The sequence below is a fragment of the Serinus canaria genome, chromosome 3 (genome assembly GCF_022539315.1).
Source record: "Serinus canaria isolate serCan28SL12 chromosome 3, serCan2020, whole genome shotgun sequence".
Lineage (NCBI taxonomy): Eukaryota > Metazoa > Chordata > Aves > Passeriformes > Fringillidae > Serinus > Serinus canaria.
In genome coordinates, this window is record NC_066316.1 from 12,373,581 (window position 1) to 12,397,248 (window position 23,668).

Consider the following 23,668-nt stretch of genomic DNA (forward strand, 5'->3'; position numbering starts at 1 on the left):
AGACACAGAAAATAAAGCTTTCACTGTGCTTTGGCCATCTAAACGGAATGATCTCTGCAGAGCATTTCAGTTCAGATTAGTTAATCTAAACATTTCAGATGTTTCTTTAATATTAACCTCTAGCTAAATGTTTCAAAACATATTAACATCAGTAACTGATGGAGAAGTCAAGGACAGACAAATTGGACTTGTTTTTGCCATGGCTGTGGAGTTTGAGGCGCTCAGCTGGAGCACTAAAATGTGGGGTCTCCAAATTACATGTCAAGCACCACAGCTTTGCAGAGCAGTCATGCAAAAAACAAATTTGCCCAAATGTTGTTACATGAGATATGGTCCAGCATCTCAGAAGTTAGGGGAGATTTTATACTGCCTCACGAGGTGCTGGTTCAGGTTCAAAAACGAGTTTGTAATCATGGATTCTCCCTTTTTGCAGCCTTCAGGGTCCCTCTAGCTTGGGTCATTGAAGGAGCAATGCCTGCTTAGTGAGCATGGAGCCCTGTCAGTCCCTGGAGCCTTCCCCCTCTTTGTTCTCCTGGGGATGTTCCCTCTTTCCTTCTCATAGTGCTTATCTACTGCTGCTGCTCACCTGGCACAATTGGTCTTTGGTGATAGTCCTGCAGATACCTCTGTTTTAGGTGCCTGTGCATTTCCAGGAGCTGGTAGATGTGGTTGCAGACCAGCCTCTGGTGTGCCAAAGCCCCCCTCTGGGTGCTCTCCATCCCTGGTGGCTCCAGCCAGTCCGTCTCTATTACCAAGCAACCTCCCTGTGAGCCAGGGACAGTGCCTGTGTAGCCGTGAGGGATCATAATTACTGGGCTTATCAGCTGCCCTGTTTGCTGCAGGCTCATAAAGCCAAATCCTGCTTGAAACTCTGTGGCCAGTGTTCCCATGGAGCCCTGCCAGTCCCTGGAGCCTTCCCCCTCTTTGTTCTCCTGGGGATGTTCCCCCTTTCCTTCTCATAGAGCTTATCTACTGCTGCTGCTCACCTGGCCCTTCCCAGCCTGAGCTTCCCCAGCTGCTCCTGCCCTCCTCCAGTGAGTATTCCCTTCTCTACTGGTGATTTGTTTGCTTGATTAACTTTCAAATATTTGTTTGCTGTCTTTACACTCTTCCACATTAAGGACTACCAAAGAAGTCAGAAGTAAAGCTTTACAACTTCTCCCTGTGCCTCACCACCCTCATCCCCTTTCCCTAGTGTTAATCCTGCTATTGACCCTCATTTCTTTCTTGGTTTGTTTCCTCCTCTCATTGTCTTCAGTTCCACACAAAACATAGGCACGTTGTAATTTTTTCTCACTTGCACCGCGGGGTCATCTTTGCCAGCACTCTGCCTTGTTTTTATGCAAGCTTTAATTGCTCTTCATCGTGGAGAGAAGAGGAAAACAATTACAGGGTAGTTCTGTTGACAATTAACTTCATGTAACATTACCTGCTGCTGGCGGTGTGCTGGAAAATACAATGTCATCTCTTCATTTTAATGAATGCAGGATTACCTTATCTTTGAAGCTGTTAAGTCAAAGAGAATTTTGCCTCTTGCCATAGTGGCATCAGGGTTAGAGCATCAGAAAAACAGCTCACAACATTTCATATGCAGTTTTTAGAGTGAAACAGCTTGATATTATTGAAAACATAGCCTTTGGCCGTGATCTGAATAAGCCTTGCTTACCTATATCAAAAGAGACAGTTTTTGTAGTGTGTCAGCACCAAGTGCTTATCTCAGGGCATTTTGGGGAAAGATGTTTAAGGTCAAAAATTAGGGTTCATGCTGGTGAACATTTGAAATGTGAAAAGTCCTCCTGAGCACAATAAATGTTTGAAGTGACAATAAAAACCTTTTGTGAATAGAAACACTCTAGTAACAAACAGAACTATAATCTAAGGGGCAATTGCATAGCAATCCAGGCAAATAAAATACCTCCTCAATAGCCTATTTCTGCTGAAGTCAATAGCAGACCAGTCTGCAGAGCTTTAGGAAATCCTGCCTTAGGTGCTTTATTGGCACACCAGGTTTATAAAACAAATGCACTTGTTATTACCGTGTAAAATACATCCCCCTGAGCTCAGTGGCTCTGTTGATGGCACTGGCTGGTGCACCTAGACATGGGAAGGTTTCAGTACAATCTTTCTTGAATCAAATGAGAAGTAGAATGAAAATTAAATCTAATTGCATTAGACAAGGCAAAGCATTAGCAGCCTTTACAAGTAATTAAAGCTTTGAAGTGGAATAAGACAGGAAATTGAATGGTTTGATGTTAACATATGGGATTACTTATTGTGGGTGAGCACTGCTATTGCTCGTGTTTAAAATTCCATAGTAAGTGCATGCAAGAAGCAGCAATACCTTGAAAACAGTTGTAGCCCCACAGCAAGTCCTCACTGGATTTTTACTTTCCTGATCTTGTTCCACTGCACCTTCTTCCCCTTTAGAAATTATTGGCCAAATGTTTCCCAGTCGTTCTCAAGTCTTACACAGGCAAATTGAATCACGGCAGAAGCTGCAGCTAGAAGAAATTTGTCCATTCAAGAACTGAGTGAGGAACTAATTCAGTAAATTTCAGTTAAAGCCAGATAAAATATCTTTGGTTATTCATCATTATATATTCTGTCATCTTGTTGCTCAGCCTGAGAATTGTGGAAGCAATATATTTGTCTCCTGAGGTCAAACAAAAAACACAATGTCACTCATGCTTGGTGTGCATGGAGTCAAGTCTGCTTTAAGCCTGATGGAAATAGATGGGAGTGACAGCAGTTGAAAGGTCTTAAACCCAAGTTGTGATTTTCACAAGAGAGGCAGAAACAAGCTGTTTGATGTGATGATTTGTTAGTTTACAAAAGCTGCTACTGGCAGAGCAGCGAGAACCAGGAAAATCTCAGATAAAATATGAGCTCAAAAATGCCTTGGTAGTGTGGCAGAGTTGTTCAGTGTCATTAAATTTAAAAATAGTCAAGGGAAATGCATGCTAAGGAAGGAAGAGTTAAATGAAGAAGTAGAAAATAGGAAATAACTGGTTAGTCAGCAGTCCTGTCGCCCTCTATTTCTGTTAGTAACTTAAAATCAGGTCTTTGTGCCTTCATGAAAGGATTGGAAGAGCTGCCTGAGCAAAAAGATGCTTGAGAATTTACTCTTTGCTTACAGCTGAAACTTTTTAAAATAAGGGACCCATGAAGGTTTATTTAAACCATTAAGAGGCCCCAGTAGGTTTATCAGTTTTTTTCATAAAATTGTAACTGTGGAAGTTTGTACAGAGATTTGGAAAAAAAAACCAAAACAAAAACAAAAACCAGGGTTAACAGTGGAAAGGATGTTTTCATGTTTAGGGCCTTTTTATGCCTTGGGTACATCTTTAAACCAAACTCTTTGTAAAGCAGAATAGCTGAGACAACTATGAAGAGACAGATGTTCTCTGAACACCTACCTACACAAACACCAGTGGCAGAAGAAAAAATATGCCACAAGTCTGTTGTTTAATCCAGTCAAAAGATGAGCCAACAATATAACCATGGAAGAGCCTTTCCCATCTGCAAGGCTCAGGAAGCCCACGAGTGACATCTTCTTCTGTCAGACTTCTTATGCAGGGAAATATGACATAGACCCAAGATCACTTGTGAAATCTTGATAATGCTGTTTCTTAGCCTGAAAGGAGAAGTATTGTGAGATGTACTGGCACTGAAGTGACATGTGCAAGTATTCTTTAGAAGCCAATAATATCTCAAGAATATAACAAAATTTCGATGCCATTATTCTTTTTCACTTGGAGTTTGGAAAAAAAATATGAAAGGCTCAACCTTGGGTGTACACAGATATCTGAAATGCAACTGCAAGTTTCAATAAACAGCAAAAGCATGTGTGAATGCTAATGTTTGAAATGACAGGGCATAAGCTTTTTTCTCTTAGGGTGTTGCTTAGAGACACAATCATCCACACAAAAAACATTCTCAAAAACACATAGGGAAATAAGAATGGAAGCAGCTTTAAAGGATGAGAAATTATGATTGCAACAGAAATCTACTTTTGGAGCAATATTCATCTAGAATCATCAGCTGCATGAAGACTGTAGGAAGGTCAGAGGAGGTGGCAGAGTATGGACACATAGCAAAGATGGGACACATAAGAGCAAGAAGGAACTGGTGATTCTTGGGGTCTATGAGCTCCACTGTTGTGTATATCCATGGTTACTGAGCCACACTTCATCCAGTTCCTGGTTACCATGCTTTTGTTTTCTGTGTATTTTTTAAAGCAGTTACTCTAAATGCAGGGGTGTTTCCAATGTCTGGTGGTGGTGCAGAAACCCCTGCGTGGTATTTTCAGGGTCCCCAGGACGAAGGAGGAATTGATGAATCTGACTCCATGTTCTTAGAAGGCTAATTTATTATTATATGATATTATATTAAAGAATACTAAACGAAAACTATACTAAAGAATAGAGCAAGGATACAGACAGAAGGTTACAAAGAATGATAATGAAAACTGGTGACTGCTTCCAGAGTCTGACACAGCCTGACCTTGATTGGTCATTACGTGCAAACAATTCCCATGAAACCAATGAAACAACCACCTGTTGGATAAACAATCTCCAACCACATTCCAAAGCAGCAAAACACAGGAGAAGCAATCAGATAATTATTGTTTTCATTTTTCTCTGAGGCTTCTCAGCTTCCCAGGAGAAGAAATCCTGGCGAAGGGATTTTTCCAGAAGATATAACAGTGACACCCCTGTGTTTTAGGTATTCTGGGCAGTGCAGTAAGCCAAGGCAGATGCTTCTTCACACAGCCTGGATTATGAGCAGGGGTTTGATACCCTCCCTGACACCTGGTAATGTGACAGTGTGAAGACCCTGAGCCTGTAGTGAAAAGGGGAGGTTTTTTTTCCACAGTAACACAACATTGTCAAACAACTGTGGAGCATTCTGTTATTAGTACCATTTCAGAGAAGATTGTAGCAAAATGCTTTTTCCCAGCTGTGAGGATAAGAAAAGAAAATGAGCCAGAGAGAGGACCCTGCAATCATCAGGTGTGGAGGCAGCCACAGGAAGCAGCTCTGGGCCAGTTTAGATCAATGTGCAAGGAGACAGGCTGCCACCAAAGGAAAGAACATCCTGCTCTCATCTCCTTTTTCTGGAAGTCCTCCTTTGTGAGGTGGTTTAGGACTAATTTAGGCAACACTAACCCATATTCTTTCTTTTTTAACAAGCCATTAGAGTGCTTGGGCTGTGCCGGGGGGCAGGATAACTGACAGAACAGGAGGACATTTAGTGGCATCTTGCTGAAGATTTGTCCAAAAAAGGCAACATAAAATGAAGAAAATAATTTCAGTCTTGATTTTTATGATTGTAAACCATAGACTGGCCCCAAGAGTTTAGCAGACAAGAAGATTATATTATTTATAAGAACAATAAACCCTTAAGTATTGAAAGAAAGTTTATGAACAACATGTTAATAGGAAAGGGAGATTGTCACACCCCAGGACACATCCATCCCTTTAAATTCAATTCAGCAAGAATAGTGCCAGTTTGTAGGTCTTGACTTTCTTTTTCTCTGTGTAATTTGAATTCCTGCTCCTGATTTTCATCCTTCTCTGAGCTTTATTCTCCACCATCTCCTTTTGGGGGTGCTCCCTGTCCCTCATTCAAAACCTGACTCATGTTCTGACTCAGTAGGATCAGGCAGAAAACTGTACATAAGCTTGCCAAAGATTTTGAGCCCCAAGCCTGTGACTCTCCCCATGTATTCCCTCTTCAGGGGGGGCTGCCTAGCAAGGCCTTGGGCCAGAGCTGCTGCTCAGCTGGCAGCGCTGAAGGCTTGGCACAAGTCAGTCCCCATTTGCTTGTACAAGGTGTATAAAGAGCAGCTGGCCCCAGCCAGGCAACCATGAAACTGCTTTAGAGACACTTCTGCTTCTTCCTTGGCTTGGTTCTGTGCCAAAACAGATTCAGCAGACCTCCTTCTGTATTTATTGGGTTTTGTCTTCGGGATAATGGCATGTATGGTGAGCAAGGGTGGACTTTTTGTGGTCTTTGACGTGCACTTCCTTTGCAGGCTGTATGCAGAAAGGGCAACCTGCAGTACAGCTGAGGAAAAGCTTTCCTACTTCTGCTGAGTGAACAGAGCAGGAATGCTGCTGCTGGTGCTGAAGCCCCAGTGTTTATCTTTTTAAGGGCCATGTATCACTCAAACATACAAAAGTCAGGCCACTTGAGCTGATAAATGTGCCTGCTGAGTACCCACTAGAGACTGAAGATCTTTCTTGGAAAGCTCAGCTAGAAGGTCTCAGCTTAGAAAAACACACTGGGGAAACCTGCTGTGAGGAGGAGAAGTTAAACATTCCTGAGCAGCCAGGTTTTGAGGAGGTTATTCCTCTCTCCTTCCCTGAGGTTTCTTTGGGATCACCCCCAGTGTCTTAGACCATATCAAGGTGGCAGCAATTGAGGTTCCTGAGGTGACACCTCACCCTTGCTCCTCTCAGTCCAGCATATCCTTCACCCTAAATACATTGCTCTGGCTGTTTCACACATGGCAACCTCTCCTTAGGTTTTGGGGTGCCCTCCTCACCCCCTTACAATTCAATTAACTCTTTTTAAAGCCAACTTTCATCAAAGAGGAATGAATGTGTGGCCATGACCTTTTAGCCTTTCGTGGTTTAAAGCATGGCCAGCGGAGAAGTGATTGATTCTGGTGTTCACTGATCACTGAGGCATCACAGCACTTTGGATAACCAATAACCTGATCACCATTGTGTCTAAATTGAATAAAACTGGTACTTTAAAATGACCTTTTAGCCTTTCGTGGTTTAAAGCATGGCCAGCGGAGAAGTGATTGATTCTGGTGTTCACTGATCACTGAGGCATCACAGCACTTTGGATAACCAATAACCTGATCACCATTGTGTGTAAATTGAATAAAACTGGTACTTTAAAAAGCCTCTAATAGTTACCTGCAGCTCTTTGAAACTCCCTAAAGTTCAATTAATCATCTCCTGGCTCTGTTCTGCCAGCGTGGCTCCTTTGAGTAGCAGTTGTCTCAAACACCTGACTAATGTTTCACAGGTGGAAATGAAACAAGGAGCACCAGCAGAGACATGGGTGGTTTTTAGCTACATTCATTGGGCTCATCATGATGCTCTCTCTTGGATGAATGGAGAGAGAGAATGATTATGGAAGTCTGTCCTTATTTGCATGGTCACTCAGTATTTTCTCCATGGAATATCTGCCCCAGTACATGGGTCACCAAGGACTGCAAGCTTGGGTATGACACAGGTTAGGCCAGCCCTAAAAACTGCTGTTGTATCTCATTTATTCAGAAATAGCACAGGTCCAGCCTAAGGGATCTTAATTCACACAGTGCTGGATAGACCACTGCTCTTCAGGAGGTGTTTGCAGATAGTAATCTAAATAAGATCAAGTGGGATTTTACAGCAACTTCTATATTAAAGGCTTTGCAATAGAAAAGCTCTAAAATAATTTACTGTTTGAGCCCAGAGTGGGGTATTTTAGTAAAGCAGGTTGAGAAAGATGTTGAAGGGAAAGTAAGTCTTTCATTTGTAGTCTGGAAAAGCAGAGCCAATTGGAAGAACTGACTTGTTGTATTCCTGCTCCTTGGGTAAAAGCTCTGGATGCAGCAGTTTTGTCAGCTCTGAGCTGTGACCCTGTATCCAAGGCAACTGTTTCTGGATGTTGGGTGGTATGGAGCTAGAGAATAAATGGGAGGCAGTTGTGGAATAGACAGGTGTGAGTCTCAGGCGAAATAATGATGAAATGCTAACAGGTGGGGAAGGGTGGAAGGAAGCACCAGAACCCAAACATGGGATTCAGAGTAGGGTGTTTGGTTCCTATATATGTGTATAGTGTGGTTTATGTGTCAGTCTAGACCAGCCAGGACTATTGGAGAGCTATGAAGTAAAACAAGTGTGAGAAAGAGAGGAAGCAGGAAAGCATGAGAATTGGTAGCTCTTTGTTTCTCTGTCTGTGTTCTGTAACTCCCCTCTCTTAGACTTCGTGTTGCAAGAACTCCTTTCCCTCTGCAAGCAGCATTCTGGTTATAGTTGTTTCTGTTGTTGTTTGTCTCTGAGGAACCATTTGCTTAAAAAGTTACTTTCAACCATTTTAGTTTCTTTTGGTTTCCTGAAATACAACTGCATGATGGTTATATGGTGGTATAGAGGCGATGTGCTCTGATGATCTAAGTGCTCTTTCACTCTGGGATTTCAAATGACTGCTCCAGTGTGCTGACCTGCTGTGTGAGAGAAGTCCTATGGCTTATAAGAAGAACTGGGGTGGCTGAAAGAGGCAGGGACACACTGTGCCCTTTATTGTGTTGTTTTCTGTGACTTCCTTGTGCTCAGTTTTTGAAGTGACCAAAACTTTATTGCTTCTCTGAGTAAATATGTTTTTACTGCAAAACTGTCACGCCCTTTAATCTCAAAATGTAGTAAGACAAGGTAATTGCCAAAGTAATTTGACTGAGAGAAGAGCTCACAAGTACTAAAGCTGCTATTCCTTTCTGTCTTCTGGCATCAACCATCTCTTACTCATAAGAAAGTGGGTAAAAGAAAAGAAAGCAAGAGCAACAGGAAGCATATGTCACAAGTTTGTCCATCTGTTCTACCTCTTGAATCCATCCCTAGCTTAAGTAATGTAAAGCTCCAGATGAGCAGAATTGTAACCACAAACCTGTTATGCAAGTCAGGATGAGGGTCTCATTAAATGCCAGCACTTAACCACGAGAGGCTGCTGAAGAGAGTTTTTATCAGCTCATCTCTGCCAATTCTCTTTGGGAAGGAGAAATATCAACCAGCTGAAATTAATGCTGCCATAGAGCTTGTATCTGAGCTGGTGGGGCAGAACTGGCATGGGGGAGGTTCAGATATGGCATCTGAGACACAAAGTCAACCCCAAGGTACCTGTGAGATGTGTCTCAGGGCCATGAAAAGCACAAAGCCCTGTTGTGCTTTTTCCCTGTACTGTGCTGGAAGCATAGGCAGTTCTGGATGAGTTTGCTGCATCCAGGCATCAGGTGTTCTTAGCCTTGGGCAGGGGCTGAGCTCAGGGATGAGGTACAGAACATACCAGGGGCAGCTCCTCGTGCTGGGGCTGGCACCAAGGGACAAACACAGCTGGCAGAGGAAGACCCTGCACAGAGAGCCCACAACTGCTTCCCTCAGCCAGCTAAGGGATGTGTTTTAGTGGTGGCTTGGCCGTGCTGGGGTAGCAGTTGGACTCAATGGTTTTAAAGGTCTTTTCCAACATAAATGCTTTGGTGTTTGCCTAGGCTCATTTTTTGCCTGTTTTATGTATTTCTTAGCATTCTCATTGCTGTGATGGCCCTTTCACCTTGCCTGGCTACATACTGAATTTTAGAAGCATTTTGCTTCAGAAAATCTTGATGAAACAAACTGCATCAAAAATGTAAAACTTCATCACCTCTCTTGAATGATCACCAGAAAATAGTAAGAGGCTTCAGCACATTTGCAGCTTGATCCAAACTGTTGCTATCTCTTTTTTTTTGCTAATTAATAAATGTGTCTAGCCATATGTGTGACAATAAACCCATTTATTTTGATGGTGATGTTCACATGCTTGCTGTGAAGCACATGTTTAAGTGCTTTGCTGACAAGGCACAGGCAAACAGATGCCTTCTCCATAACAAGTTGGCTGTGTATCCTAGCTGGCACCACAACAGGCTCCCCAGCTCCTTCTGGGGGCCAGGCACTTTTGGATATGCACCATTAAATGAGAGGACTTCTGCTACCAGCCAGCTCAATCCAGAGAACAGATCCATCCCACAGAGGAGAAGGAACTGAGAACTTCCCAGAGCCCATGGCAGGCTTTGTGAGGTCTGCTCAGAGGGGTCTTGCTAACACAGCAGAATGGACAGAAGACAATGGGTCCAAAAAAATGTAATGACCTCTTTGGTAATATTTTCTGGTAATACTGGGCAAGTTTTTCACTGACTTGTACACAAAATACTCCTTTTACAGTGATGCTTTTGATCATAAAATCAGAGAATGGTTTGGGTTGGAAGGGAGCTGAAAGGTTATCTGTTCATGGGCAGGGACACCTTTCACCAGATCAGGTTACTCAGATTGTGAGGTATGGGCTGAGTTGCTGGCACACAGCTGCTTTCTGAGCCTGCCAAATCTGTTGTGAAAGTAGGACCACCTCTTCCCTCACTCATCTTCATGTCACTGGAAAGATGCATCTGAGTTTATTTGTCATGAGCATTTATATTCTTCTGCCAACCAGTGGGAAATTCTCTATCAACAAAGTAGGAAGGGAGCACAGATAAACTAGCCAGAAAAATTCAGCCACTGCAAAAATAGACCAAGAGATTTCAAGCAGCAGTCTCAACTCATTGTGTATAGGCAATGTTATCTTGTTGCTGTTTATAAAGGTGTGTTATGGTAATAAACTAGATTTGATTATTTCATTATGCTCTGCAATGATTTCATTATGCTCTGTGCTTTTCCTTCACAAACTTCTGTTTATATAGTCTGGTGTTGATATTTACCTCCTTGAATATGTTACTTGCTGGGTATTTTGGTTGAACAATACAGCAATGAAATTTTGGAATGTGGATTTTCCACAAAACTTTAATTGAGATTAGCTGTGGTCATTTATTCATGGGACAGAAGCAGTCACCTCAGTCCTGTCAGTGTTTTTTGCCTGAGCCACCAGGTGTTTTTACAGGGAGGGACAGCAGAAAAAAGTCAATACCTGGAGAACTGAGTTTCAGAAGATTCTTCTTGAGATAGGATGTGAAATGTAGGTAATCTTTTTCATAAGATAATTGGTATCAGCAAATTACATGGAGTAAACTTACTGTATTTATTTGCATGCAAATTTAGTTCACTTTTGCTGTTATTTAACCATCTGTTAGCTACAAAGCATTACTGCTTACTTATAAAACTTCATGTATGAGTAATGTTAAAATAAGTAATATTACAATAAGTAATTCATACGAAGAAGAGTTGAATTAATATTGTTGCTGGATCTTCCCAGAGTTTGTACACTTTGATTTTTCTGTTCAACTGTGCAGCAGTGTTTTTCCCTGCTGTAATTATCCATCTGTAAGTTTCCAGTGCCCCCAGTCTGTCTGCCAGGCAGCTCTGTGGCGTGATGGCTTTTCCTTCCCTCTGTGATGATACCAGGTGGGCTAGACACAGCTGGGATTTGGAAAAGACTTAAAAGTGCTGTTCTTTTTAAAACAGTATTCAATATTTGGGAGGTGGTTTGGGGTTTTTTTCCTCTTATACAACCTGAAAACTTCCATCTTCTCAGTGGGAATGGTATAATCAGACCCCTATAACAAAAATGTTACCCTGGGTTACAGCATGTGAGCAGAGAGCTTAAATTTTCCATCAGGTTGTGGTGGCTGACACATGTGGGAGCAGGGAAATGGCCTCTTCACTTCATTCCACCCTGAAAAGGTTTGGGCTCAGTGAGTCTTCCACCTGCATTTCAAGTGGTGTTGCTCTGTTAATACAGATGATAATCCTTTCATCTTGCAAGGATTTTTTTGCTCACTTTTGAGTTTTAGTCATCTCGTTGAACTTTTGGTGCCTTCTTCCCTCCTCACCAAACTCAGTTTTGTGTTGGCCTAAGCTGCCTTAGCACTCCTTTTGCCCAGTGAGACGGGAGCCTTGTTAAGGAACATGTATCACGAGCTTATCACAAAAACCTGTGTTACTAACATTTCCCATCTCCACACCGTAGGTTTTGGAATGACCACGCCAGCAACCGTGGCTGGAAAAGTGTTCCTCATTGTTTACGGCCTTTTTGGGTGTGCCGGGACCATCCTCTTCTTCAACCTCTTCCTGGAGCGCATCATCTCCCTCCTGGCATTCATCATGAAGGCGTGCTATGAGAGGCAGCTGCGAAGGAGTGGTCTCCTGCCTCCCAACTTCCGAAAGGGGCCGGCCGTGTCCGGGGTGGGCAGCCTCGTGGGCTGGAAGCCGTCCGTTTACCACGTGATGCTGATCCTGGGAATTTTTGCTATCGCCATTTCCTGCTGCGCCTCCGCCATGTACACGGCAGTGGAAGGATGGAACTACGTTGACTCCTTGTATTATTGCTTTGTCACCTTCAGCACCATCGGCTTTGGAGATTTGGTAAGCAACCAAAACGCTGTCTACCAGCATCAGGGATTATACAGATTCGGGAACTTCATGTTTATATTAATGGGAGTATGTTGCATATACTCCCTTTTTAATGTCATCTCAATCGTAATCAAACAAATTTTGAACTGGGTGTTGAAAAAATTCGAATGCAGATGTTGCCCAAAGTGCCATAAATCCAGTACCCGCCTCAGCCGTCGCAACGCCATCACCCCGGGAGCCCGCCTGCGCCGCCACAACGTCGCCAGGGACGCTGACGGGCAGTACGACAGTGACACCGAGGGCAGGAGGCTCTCCGGGGAGATGATCTCCATGAGGGAGCTGACGGCGTCCAGCAAAGTCTCCCTGGCCATCCTGCAGAAGCAGCTGTCCGAGACAGCCAATGGCTACCCCAGGAACGTCTGTATCAACACGAGACAGAACGGTTTCTCTGCGGGGGTGGGGGCTCTGGCCATCATGAACAACCGCTTGGCAGAAACAAGTGATTCTAGGTAGAGTTCTTGGAATCCCGTTGGTTTCTGAAATAAAAATAAGATGGCGGTTAGGGTGGAATTACCACTGTAAGCTACTGGAAAGTTTTACATTTCAGAGACAGCCTTGGTATTCACTGGGTGTTTGGCATTTTACTTTCTGGGGGTTTTATAAGTTTTCTCTAATATGCAGTGAGATCTTTACCATTATGTTACAGTTTTCCCCTAAGGGGGTTTTTAATAAGACTTGGATGTCTTTGATGCAGAATCTGGTGCAATTACAGAAGGATGGTGTGCATGGCTAGGATGGTGTCAAAACCAACATGTTCTTCTCCAGAACAGCGCCTGAACCCAAACTCTGTGTTAAAAGGCAGAAAGTGGGCAAGTTGAGCTCCAGATTCAAACATGGGGTTGGTAAGTTCTGGCTAACCAGTATCTCCCAGTTTGCTGAAGTCTGGATCTGGTCCTGAGCCTTGTACTCGATGCTCTTCAGCAATTCCTCATAGCAGGCCTCTGTAGGACATACATGTAGGTGACTGCCATCACACCAGCTTTAGGGTGGATGGGCTTCACCTCAGTAATCCCACTGGCTTCAGTGGCAGAGGATGGAATGGGCTGAATTCCCCTCCTACAAATGATGGGGCTTAGCCCAGCTTGTCTGAAAGACCACCTAACTCTTAAAAGTCAGGGGATTATCAAGGACCATGTTAAAGTGTGCAGAACTTTCCTACCTACTGGATAACAGAAAACAGGCAGTTGTCATCCTCAGAACTGGCTTTGTTTAATGCCAGAGAAGCTGGTATGCACCTCTGGTGTCAAATGTTTGCATCACCTCAAAAATGCTTACCTCCTTACTTTCTCATTGAAAGAAGTCACTAAAATGAATGCAGGCTCTCTGCTGTCCTAAATTTGCATCTTCTGCAGTGTTGTTGCAGAGATTCATGCAAATCATCTCCTTGCAATTCTCTGAGGGCCCCAACCCTGTACTTGTTTCCCACAAATCTGACTGTGCAGCTTGTACAGAAGAAGAGCATTGCTTTGGAGTTCCCCCAGAAGCTGGCTGCCCCCAAAATGTTGATACCAAGTCATAAATTGGCCTTTGGCTGTTGCTGCTACCATCTTAAGCCATATTAAATCTGTGCTAGCCCAAACCACTGAAGAGCCAAAAGCAGACATGGTCTAGAGTGTGTAGTTTAGCATGACAAGTGGGTGCAGAGGATTTGCTGCAAACCTCTTTCAAAAATGCATGCACTGCTCTGGATCATTTCTCTAAATTCTCTCTACTACACTGTGAAGAATAACAACAAAGGCTTCTGCTGATTCCAAGCAAGAATAAAACTTAAGCTCATATTCTGAGAAGCCTTCTCTTGGAAACTTACTGGAAAATTGTAGTCAAGACCACGAGTAGTACGTTGGCACTGAATAAATTGAACAAGCTGATGAACAAAAACTAGGAATATTAGAAATGTTTGAAAATATTTCCATGAAGTTTTATATAGATATTTTACTTTATTTACTTTGTTTTTCATGGGTTTGGAGCAGCCATAATTTTTGCTTTCTTTTAAATTTGTAGCAGTGAAAAATGTTTTGGAATTTACCCTTGGAAAACCAACTTGAAATTTGAGGTTTTGCACACCTGAGCCTGCCAGCTGAATTGTGGCAGTGAATGTATCTTTTTTCCTGATGAAATCAGAGCTGCAGATGAACCATCACACATGGGTCTGTATCACACTGTAAATGTCACAGCTTTTATCAAGATGTGTTTGGCCAGAAACAAGCAGTGATGATAGTAATGTGTTTCCAGCTGGCACAGACTCACACTTAAGGTTCTGTGGTGTGGCAGGGGCTGTACTCAAGAGGCAGGAGCTTTCTTGGTGGTAGAGAGACTCCTCAAGGTCCATCTGTCTGAGTGCCTTCCTGTCTGTGCACTCCTCCTCTTTAAGGAGGCAGGAAGAGGTGCTTGGGGCTCCTTTTGAAGGCCACTGAAGGATAAATTTAGGCAGGATGTACAGGGACAGGTCTGGAAAAAGCTCTGACTGCTGGAAGACCCAGTTCAGGCAGATGCCTTCCAGAGCTGCAAGGGAAACAGCACAGGCAAGGAACCAAAAAAATGAAAATTTGTTATTTCCCCTCGGGATTATCCCCACGGGTAAATCTCTTACTGTGATGATTTATGTGTTTGTTTATTAAAAGTGTGAATGGGACCCTGCTCTTTTTTTGCAGCCCAACCTCTCCTAAGGTTGTATCTTGGTGCATTTGTCATCATGGGGACTATTGCTCATTAGAACTATTACATAAATCAGGGCAGACAGGCTCTAGGAATTAGGATTTAGGAATTTGAACTGATAGGGCCCCTAGCCACAGCAGAGTTACCTGTTTATTATTTTGCTCATAAAAGCATGCTCAAATGTATCAACATTCTGTGAGCTCAAGAACTCTTATTTTGATGGTAACAAATTTGCAAATTAAGGGGTTTTTTTTCAGCGAGTTGTTTTGAAGGATAAATATAATAACCATGATTAGGATCCTCTTTAAACTGTAAATTTGTGAATTGTTTTCAAACTACTTATTCCAGCCTGGCAAATACAATGAAGTAATAGGAAATTGTACATACCTCCTCTGTACTTTTTCTGAGTCCATGCAAAGGCAGACACGCAGTCTGCTGCAACATGATTGAAATGTTTCCAAGTCTTTCTGGTGCCATCAGTCACAAGGGTGCCTTTGCAGGACCCTTTGCAGTTCCTCTTAACTCCAGAGGAAGCTGGACCAGCTCCTAGAGCTGGGCATTTCAAGGAATTTGAGCATCAGATTGTTGCTCTGTTCACTTAGATCTAATGTTTACTTACACCCAAGGTCCTTGATAATCTCCGTTCTGCTTCTCTCTAGCCTCAGAGGAAGTGCTTGCCCAGTTATTTACCAGTGGCCCTGTTGCTTGCAGGTCTCATATCCCCAGATGCTGACGTAAGTCAACCACAGGGACCACCTGTAAAAATCCCCAAACCCATCTGGCTCAGCAAAGCTCAGTTTATGAGAGTCAGAGCACAGTTACTGACCTGGGTCTCACTGGGAAGCATCTGCTGAAGGGTGGCCTTACAGTTCCCTCATATTCAGTAGCAGAAGTATTTTTCAAGGATGCATGGAAACCAAGCTCCAAATCTCTACTCTTCAGCCTGCCAGCCCTACCTGGGCACCCATCACCCTGTGCATGAGAACGCGAGCCAAGAGGACATAGGAGGTGTGAGATCAGTCTTTCCTAGTCAGTTGTGCTGTTCCTTTAGCTTTTTTTTTTTAATGACAACTCCTCTTTGAACTTGCCAGGCTTGGCCACCTAACTCCTCTTTCGTTGTTTGTGGATTCCCCAGGGCAGCCTGCTCCATTGGTGAATTACCCCCTCACCTGTATCAGTTGCACCAAGTGCAATTCCTCCTGGTATTTCATTTTCACAGACAAAGCAGATACCAGCAATACCTGGACACAGACTGAAGCACAAGAAATCAGAAGGAAACGAGAGGAACAGAGTGGGAAAGTGAAAGCACACTGCACTAGATTGCACTTTCTTTTCAGGTAACTTGGGAGCTGTATTACATTCTTGAAATGGGTTGGGTATTTTTCCTTCAAATTTAATTATGGGTAAACTTGAAAGAATGCAGTTGACTTAGATTTTAAGAGTTCATCTTCCCTGGTACAACCCCCCCTCTGCACCACCCTGTAGAGCAGCAGTAGTAACTCTTCACTGGCACAGACCAAGACATCCCAGCTGCCTGCTGAGCCTATAGGCAGCACAGACCTGAGCTCAGACCCCGTCCCCCAGATTGGTCTTCTGCTGCCTGAGCCCAGGGAAGAGCATTCAGGGGCAGCAGAAGGCTGCAGGAGTTAGGACTTCTCTGTGAGCTGGCCCCTAGTGAGAACAGCAGTGGTGTGAGCTGCTTGGACAAAGGAGATACCGTGCTCACCTGGCATCTACTCTCGTACCTTGCAGATGAAAATTAAAACTTGGGTGAAAATTGTTGGGCAACAATGAGCAAATTCAAGTGACATCTTCTCTCAACCCCAGAGGTCAGCACAGAGCAGTCACAAAGAATAATTTCTTGTGAAACCTGTAGCATTTGGCAAGTCACTCCATTGACCTCTCGGGGTCTGTCCTCCCTGAGAGTGTCTTGGACAAAGTTTGGAGTCACACCAAGATGTCATCTGGTTCTCATTGGTTTCTTCCCATCTGCAAACACTGTCCTCATTTTGAAAAAATTCCAATGGCTCTTTATTTCCTTGCAGTGCAGAGGATGTCCTTCAGACCATGTAGATGTTCAGAGCAATCCCAGCCACAGAAAGCAGTGTCTGAGGGACAGGGCTGTGCTTTGCCTCCCTGCAGAAGCAGCATTGCACAGCAATGCATCCAAAGGCTCTTTAGGCACTTACCAGCTCTGATTGCAGCCAGAATTACTGGTGGAAGACAGGAATGCCCCTAGAGCTCTCTGGGAGTGCCCTGTGCCATGCTCAGGTTACCCAGAAATGCCCCTGTTGGTGTAGTGCTGCTGTCCCAGCATGGCTTCAGCCCTGGCCCTCAGTCTTTTCTCCTCCCCAGCTTTCTGTGGGTGAAAACTTGAGTGTACTGTGACCATTTACCCATATTTCAGTCATGCCTTGCTGCTGAAAGACTTTAGCAGCAGTGGAGGTCATAGAGCCATATAGGCATGTGGGCTCAGTATAAACCTGATTGCCTGTGTGGGATGAATTTGTGACTCTATGGAAATTAGCTGTAGCAATGAGACCGTTCTCACATTTTAGTATTTTTCTAGCCTTTAACTTGAAAAATATTCAGTGGCAAATCATTGCAGTGAATGTTCAGAGCTAATCTCAACAAAATCATACTTTGCTGATTGCTGGCCTAGCAAATCTGTGGGTATGGCTGCTGCTCTAATTGGATTACTAATGTGCCTTTGCAAACCAACACACGTCTGCAGTGTTACATTTAAATAATACAATAAATGCTGTGTTACATAATCAATTCAATTAAGAAAAATTACTACTTGACTCACACAGAATAAATAATGAAGGGTGCATTGCACATTGTACAACCAGTATGCAATTTTAAATTTTTTTTTTTTTTTGTGAGTGTGTCCATATTTGACCTCAAATTGTGCTTTCATGGATGCTAGGAAAAAAGAAGCACTACAGTGTGGAAAATAAAGGAAAGTATGGACAATTCCACTGAGCTTTGACACAAAGGCTATGCATGTTAGCACAAACACAGTAAGTGGTTCATTATGCATTATAAATGCATTGTGTAGCAATGGCACTGAGGAAAAGAAACTACTTTAGTTTACATGGCCACAGTCTGAATGCAGCTACCAATAAACACACATACCTTTTTTCTTTCTCTCTTTTTTTGCTAAGTGGGTAACATCCACCCTTTAATTAAATTATCTCTTTAAACCCTCCAAAAGAAAATGCAATTACCTTACATTTTGCATAGGCAAAAAGGGGTCTAAGGTCAAATCCAGACTTTCAACTCTAAGGATCCAGAGTGGTGTAGTTTAAGTGGTAGAGTGGTGTAGTTAAAGCCCCTCTTTGAAGTGAGGCTGCAGATGTGCAGCCTTCAAATATATTGTGTTTTATCCTTCCCTGGAAAAAAAGAAAAGGGAGTAAATACAGATAAAGTTTATTGCAGATTACCCAAAAAAGTCTGGCAATTTAGCATGAGGGTAAAAAAATACAGCAGGAGTGAAAAGCATGGGGAAAGGGAGAAGCTTAGAAGTGCTCTCCAGGAAATGCAGCAGAAAACCAAAACTCGCTTTGCACTCGCTCGTGCGTTTATTCCTCATCACACAGCGCTGTGACACTGCCACCCCCCAGGGAGCTCCTGGGGCATCCTGGGCTCAGCCACCTCGTCTGGAACGGGGAGAGAGGTCTTTGGTGAGAAATGCCCACACTCAAGTCACCATCTTCATTCAGCACTGAAGTTAGGAAGTCAGTTGCCCAGCTTTTACTGGGAAAGCAGCCGTGCTGGTCCCTTGCAGTGATGATCAGCAGTTTGGGTGTGTCAGAGGTGCAGATTTCCATGCCTCCAAGTCCTCCTAGTCCCAGGGCTGTGTCACACCCAGGTGTGTCCCAGCCAGCTCCCAGGCCCAGACTTGGCATGAGGATGTAGCTGGGTTTGAAAGTGTGTAACATCCCAACATCCTATCCTCAACATCCCAAGTGTTTTCAGGATCAGACCTTCAGCAGGTGATGCTTTTTCAAACCTAAGGAATACAAAGAAGTCTCCATATTCCTTTTGTACTGTGCAGACTGTAAGAGTACTTTTTAAAGCCAGTGAGTCAATGAGGGATTAATGCTTTTATAATAACATGCATAAACAACATGAAAAAATTACTGCTATTTCTGACAATGTGCAAATCAAACACCAGGTTTTTTCAATGGGTATAATTTCCTATTCCATGCAAGTAAAATTATGTCCAGGAAATTTTTGCTCATACTATCACCTATGGGCTGCACAGGCAGTGCAGGAATTCAGTTCTATTTTTATTGTAAAACCTCAGTATCTGAAAGCACAACACCTAAAAAATGGTTTGGGGATTGTTTGTGGGGGGTTTTTGTGTGTGTAAACGTTGTTTATTTACAAAATAAAAACGCTAAAATTCTACATATACAAACCCATTTTTAACTCACTAGAATTCTACTTTGTTGGATATTCTCAGCAAAAATATTCATCCCAAATTTCCAGCCAATTTAAATTACTCGAGTTTTGAGATAACTTGTTGAAAAGTATTCCTGTTTATTTTGTTTCTGTTTGAAAGGGCACAGCTTGGTAGATATCTTTAGCTGAGCTGGCATTGCTATCTCTTACTACAAACCTCAAAATTTTACTTCTGGAGCTAATTCCCCTGGTTTTGGTATTTGCTCATTTCTGCATTGAATTCCAGAAGGAACGACCAGTTCTGTGCTGTTTTCTGGTTGGTATGACTTTCCTTTTTGCATTGATTTCAAATAGCTGAAATATGAACACTAGCAAATACTCCCAGACACACCAAAATTAGTCACTTTTCTGAATGTTTTTCTTTTAAAAATTGTTTTGTAAAATCTAGAATCTGATTGTAAATTATGTCATGGTTGGAATTAGCAAACTGAGTATTTGTTCTACCAACAGAATTGTTTGACGTGAATTCTGTCAAGGTTGCTAATGATTCAGTTTCATGTAAAAAGTCTTGCCTATTTGATTTGCCCATTCTATCCAATTTGTTTTAAATTCTTGAAGTCAGAAGTAGGTAAGTTCCATTTGGGAAAAGCCCTATGCTGAACATTTGCTCCTGTGAATAGAGCTTTTAGAGGGACTGAAACAGAGCCTGCCTGATTGCTGCAAACAAAATTGCATGTCTAAACCTTCAAAACCCAAATATATGTACCTATTGGCCATTGCAAACCAAGGGCATGCTAGTGTAATTCCAGTTCAAGCAAAGAAACATAAATCACAGGGCTCAGCTGGCTGCTAATCACTTTTACCAAAAAGGCCACACAGCTACAGGGCCAAGGGTGATGGATGGACTCTTGACACACAACAGTGTTGTTTTGGAAGTTGCTTTGGTGGCTGGGAGTTGGCACTGGGGTGGTTAAAGCAGCTTGGCTGGGTGGATCCAGGCAGTTCCCTTTGCTGAGCCACAGGAGGTGTCTGCCAGTACTAAAAAAGTAAAAAAGGTAATGGACGTGGCATTGAGCCTCTCTTGAGAAGCACAGAAAAGTGCTGCAGCCTGTGCTAGGCTGTTCCTGGTTCTGGCCACCTTGGAACCCTTGGTTGTTCCTAAAACTGACGTGTTTGGGGCACTCCAGTTTGCTCTTTTCAGTGTCTCTGCACTGGCACAGCAGCAATCCTACTGTGATGCTTCTCTCCTCATAAAATGGATAGAGAGATTTGTTTAGACTTTCCATATGATGACAGCATATATAAATATTACAAGATGAATCAGTTACTGAGTCTGGCTATATTTGCTTAGAGATCTTTATCAGTAAAAACATGAAAAATTTTCTTACCAGTACAGCGAATCAACAAAAGTAAGTGGTGTTCTGAACAGAAAGTAAGGTGCTAAAATATACAATTGGACCCCAAAGCTCAGGCATGTGTCTCAAAATTATCATTCTTTTCCAGTGCTCAATGCACCTGTGTCTTCTGGGAAAAAGCCTTGGTTTCTGCCTGCTCCAGGGCAAAATGTATCTGAGGACATGCCTTGGTCTGCACAGCTTTCAGGGGTGGGCTTGCCTCCATCCCCAAATTTAAGCATGCCCGTAGACCATGAATACTGGTGCAGCCCCCAGCAGAAATGGACAGAATGTTCCTGCTTTGGGGTGTCTGTGGTTTTTGGAGAGCAGCTAAAGGTCATGGCAAACCACAGCTGCCTCCTGCAGCCAAGCCCCCACCAGGGTGGGATCCATCCCACTGCCAGCCCCTGGTCTGCAGCCAGGGATTGTACTGCCAGGAGAGTGGTGCAAATCATCAGCAATGTGCTCTAATCCCTGCTTTCTTAATGGGCTAAAAACAGTGGAAAACAGAGAGATCATTTTCTATTTTAATGATCAAAAGGGTGTTGCCCATTATTCACAGCCTACACACAAGATGTTATAATTTTCAATTTTCCTGCACTGATCATTCAGTTCATTTGGCAGCTGACCTTCAATTGTTCATGTTTTTTTTTAAAAAAAAAGGAGGAAAAAAACCCAAACAGAAAATCTGAACACCCATTAGCAGCATTTCAGACAAGCAAAATAATCGTGAATGGTGGTGGTAAGGATCTCACATGCAAAAGCAGTGAGCAGAGCTGCCTCTGTTTGCAGCAGCTAGATGTTTTCATGGCAGTGGGAGAAGTTTGGGTTCAGGAGAGAACCAGATGGTGGGTTAGGGTGCTGAACATTGCCCTACAAGCAGCTTCAGCACCAAAATGGCACTTTTGGAACAAATTTCTGTTTCTGCACTGTTAGGGACATTTCACATCCCTGCTACTGAAATCAGAGGATGGCAGCAAATGTTGCACAAGCAATTTACTGTCACATATATGGGTATTAGCCAGGGACATTTTTAACAACCATGAGACATTTCAGCTGAGTGCTGGTCAGAAAAAAAGGACATTTTGCCATCCAGAAACAGCTGCAGCAGGTCCCAGTGCCTGACATCACTCAACATACTCCCAAAGAGCCAAACCACACAAAGATTACCTAAATAAACCAAAAGGAATGGTAGGGTCTAAGAGGCAAGTGTTCCTGTGGCTTGAATCTGGAGTAACTTGGTTGAACTGCTGGTAGTGAAAAGCCTAATTAAATAGATGTAATGACTTAAATGCCTGCTAGAAGTCAAAAGGAGATGCATGTATTTTTCCATCACAATTTTGATTGTGTTTACCAAGTTAAGAGGTGAAATGAAGAAACATAAGTTCCTGTAAATTGTTGATTGGAAAAACATATATTTTTACTCTCTTTCAGATAATACTTCCTTGCAAAACATTAAACTGGAATAAATTTCAAGATTGAAATCTGTTTAAACAAGTGTCAGTTTTAAAAATGCTTTAATCCTGGGCTGACAGGAACTTAGGCTCTAACTCATACCATAATTGTGAGTGCTCTTAATGAATCAGTCCCACTTTTGATGTCAGCTCAGGATTTTTCCACTGTAAGATCTTTGAATGAAGAGGATTAAAAGCCATAAACAAGCCAATCAAAGGCGGATCACGTTTCTGCTGGTTCGTTATATACAGTTTGTGAACAAAAATGGGTATTTTGGGCTTGGCACCCCTTCATTCACAGAAACATGGGTATGGATCCAGGAGTCAGAGGCAGCTGAGGTGCAGCTGCTTTGCAGAGCAGTGCAGAGGCATTGGCAGAGGATGTGGAGAGCTGGTGGTTAAGGAGACAGTGGAAGAACCCACTGGTGGTGTCCAGGGAGCATTCCTATGTGTTTTTAATGCCATGAAACATGATGGAGTATGAATTCTCTACATCTGGGAGGATGTCAAATTCCAGGTGACTTTTGGAATGTTGCAGTTAAGCTCCTACAAAGAATTTTGAAATAAACAGGAGAAAAAACGTTGCCTGGGATGTGCGTGTGAGTACTCTTGTCTTTTCTTCTGAGCATGGAGAGTGGGAGGTGAGGCACAAGCACCTCCTGGGTGAGAGACCCTCTTGGAAATGTATGGAGACCTCAGAGCCATCTGTGGAGACCCCACAAGTCCCTAGATGCTGGGTAAACTGTGTATGGTCAAGCAGAGGCAGGAGGGATAACAACTGGTGGGATGTGCTTCTGATGTACCCCATGGTCATCTGTTAAATTCTGCAGCTGAGTGATCCTTTGCTTTGCAGTAAAATAGAGAGCAGATGGAAACTGTTTGCTCTGTAAACAGTTATGAGGAACTCTCAATATATCCCCTCTCCACAACTTCCATTCTAATCAATAGAAGCCATCTGTCCAAGGCATTAATATAAATCTTGGGAATTTTGATATTGACTAGAAAGGCACTTAAAAGATCAATCACGCTGCAAACAGAGAAATGTCACTGCCCCAGATGTGGAGGCTTGCTAATCCTGCCAGGTTACATGGACCCAGAGGGCAAACCTTTCTGGTTTATTAACCCTCCCTATTGCTCTCCCCATCTCCTCAGCTAAATAAAACAAGCCCCAGGAAGAGCTGGTGCTGGGCATAGTCTGGCTGCTGCAGTGTCCAGCCAGACACAAAACCTGCCAGGGCTGGTGTGGCACCCCTGCCTACCAAAGCCCACACAACATTTTACCAGCAGAAAGGATAAGGGTGGAAGGGTTGTTGGCCACCAAAAGTTATGCTGGGCCCAGCAGTGAAGGGGAGAGGGAAATTTTTAGCTGTTCAGCACTCCTTTCACTCATGTTGGGTGTCCCCAAAATTGCTATGCTGGGAGTCTACTTCCCATGGGATTTATTCAGGGTCTCCCATGCTTCAAAGAAGATTTTCAGACTGTTTCAAATTCTTCACAGTTCCAGCCATAAAGTTCTCCACCATAGAGTGTGGTGGTAAAATCCTACTAATCTGGTAGATATTCATAATTACAGAAAATCAGAAATCTTTTGTTTCAATAATTA

At 43.1% G+C, this 23,668-nt stretch overlaps 1 protein-coding gene across 1 annotated transcript in view; it reads left to right on the top strand.

Moving 5' to 3' along the window:
• Positions 1-22,994, top strand: part of KCNK12 (potassium two pore domain channel subfamily K member 12) — a 28,901-nt gene extending 5,907 nt beyond the window's left edge. Inside the window, exon 2 of the mRNA XM_030236020.2 lies at positions 11,710-22,994. Coding sequence (XP_030091880.1) covers positions 11,710-12,605 — 896 coding nt within the window. The 3' untranslated portion in view covers positions 12,606-22,994. The remainder of the gene's footprint in view (positions 1-11,709) is intronic.
• Positions 22,995-23,668: the final 674 nt, after the last annotated feature.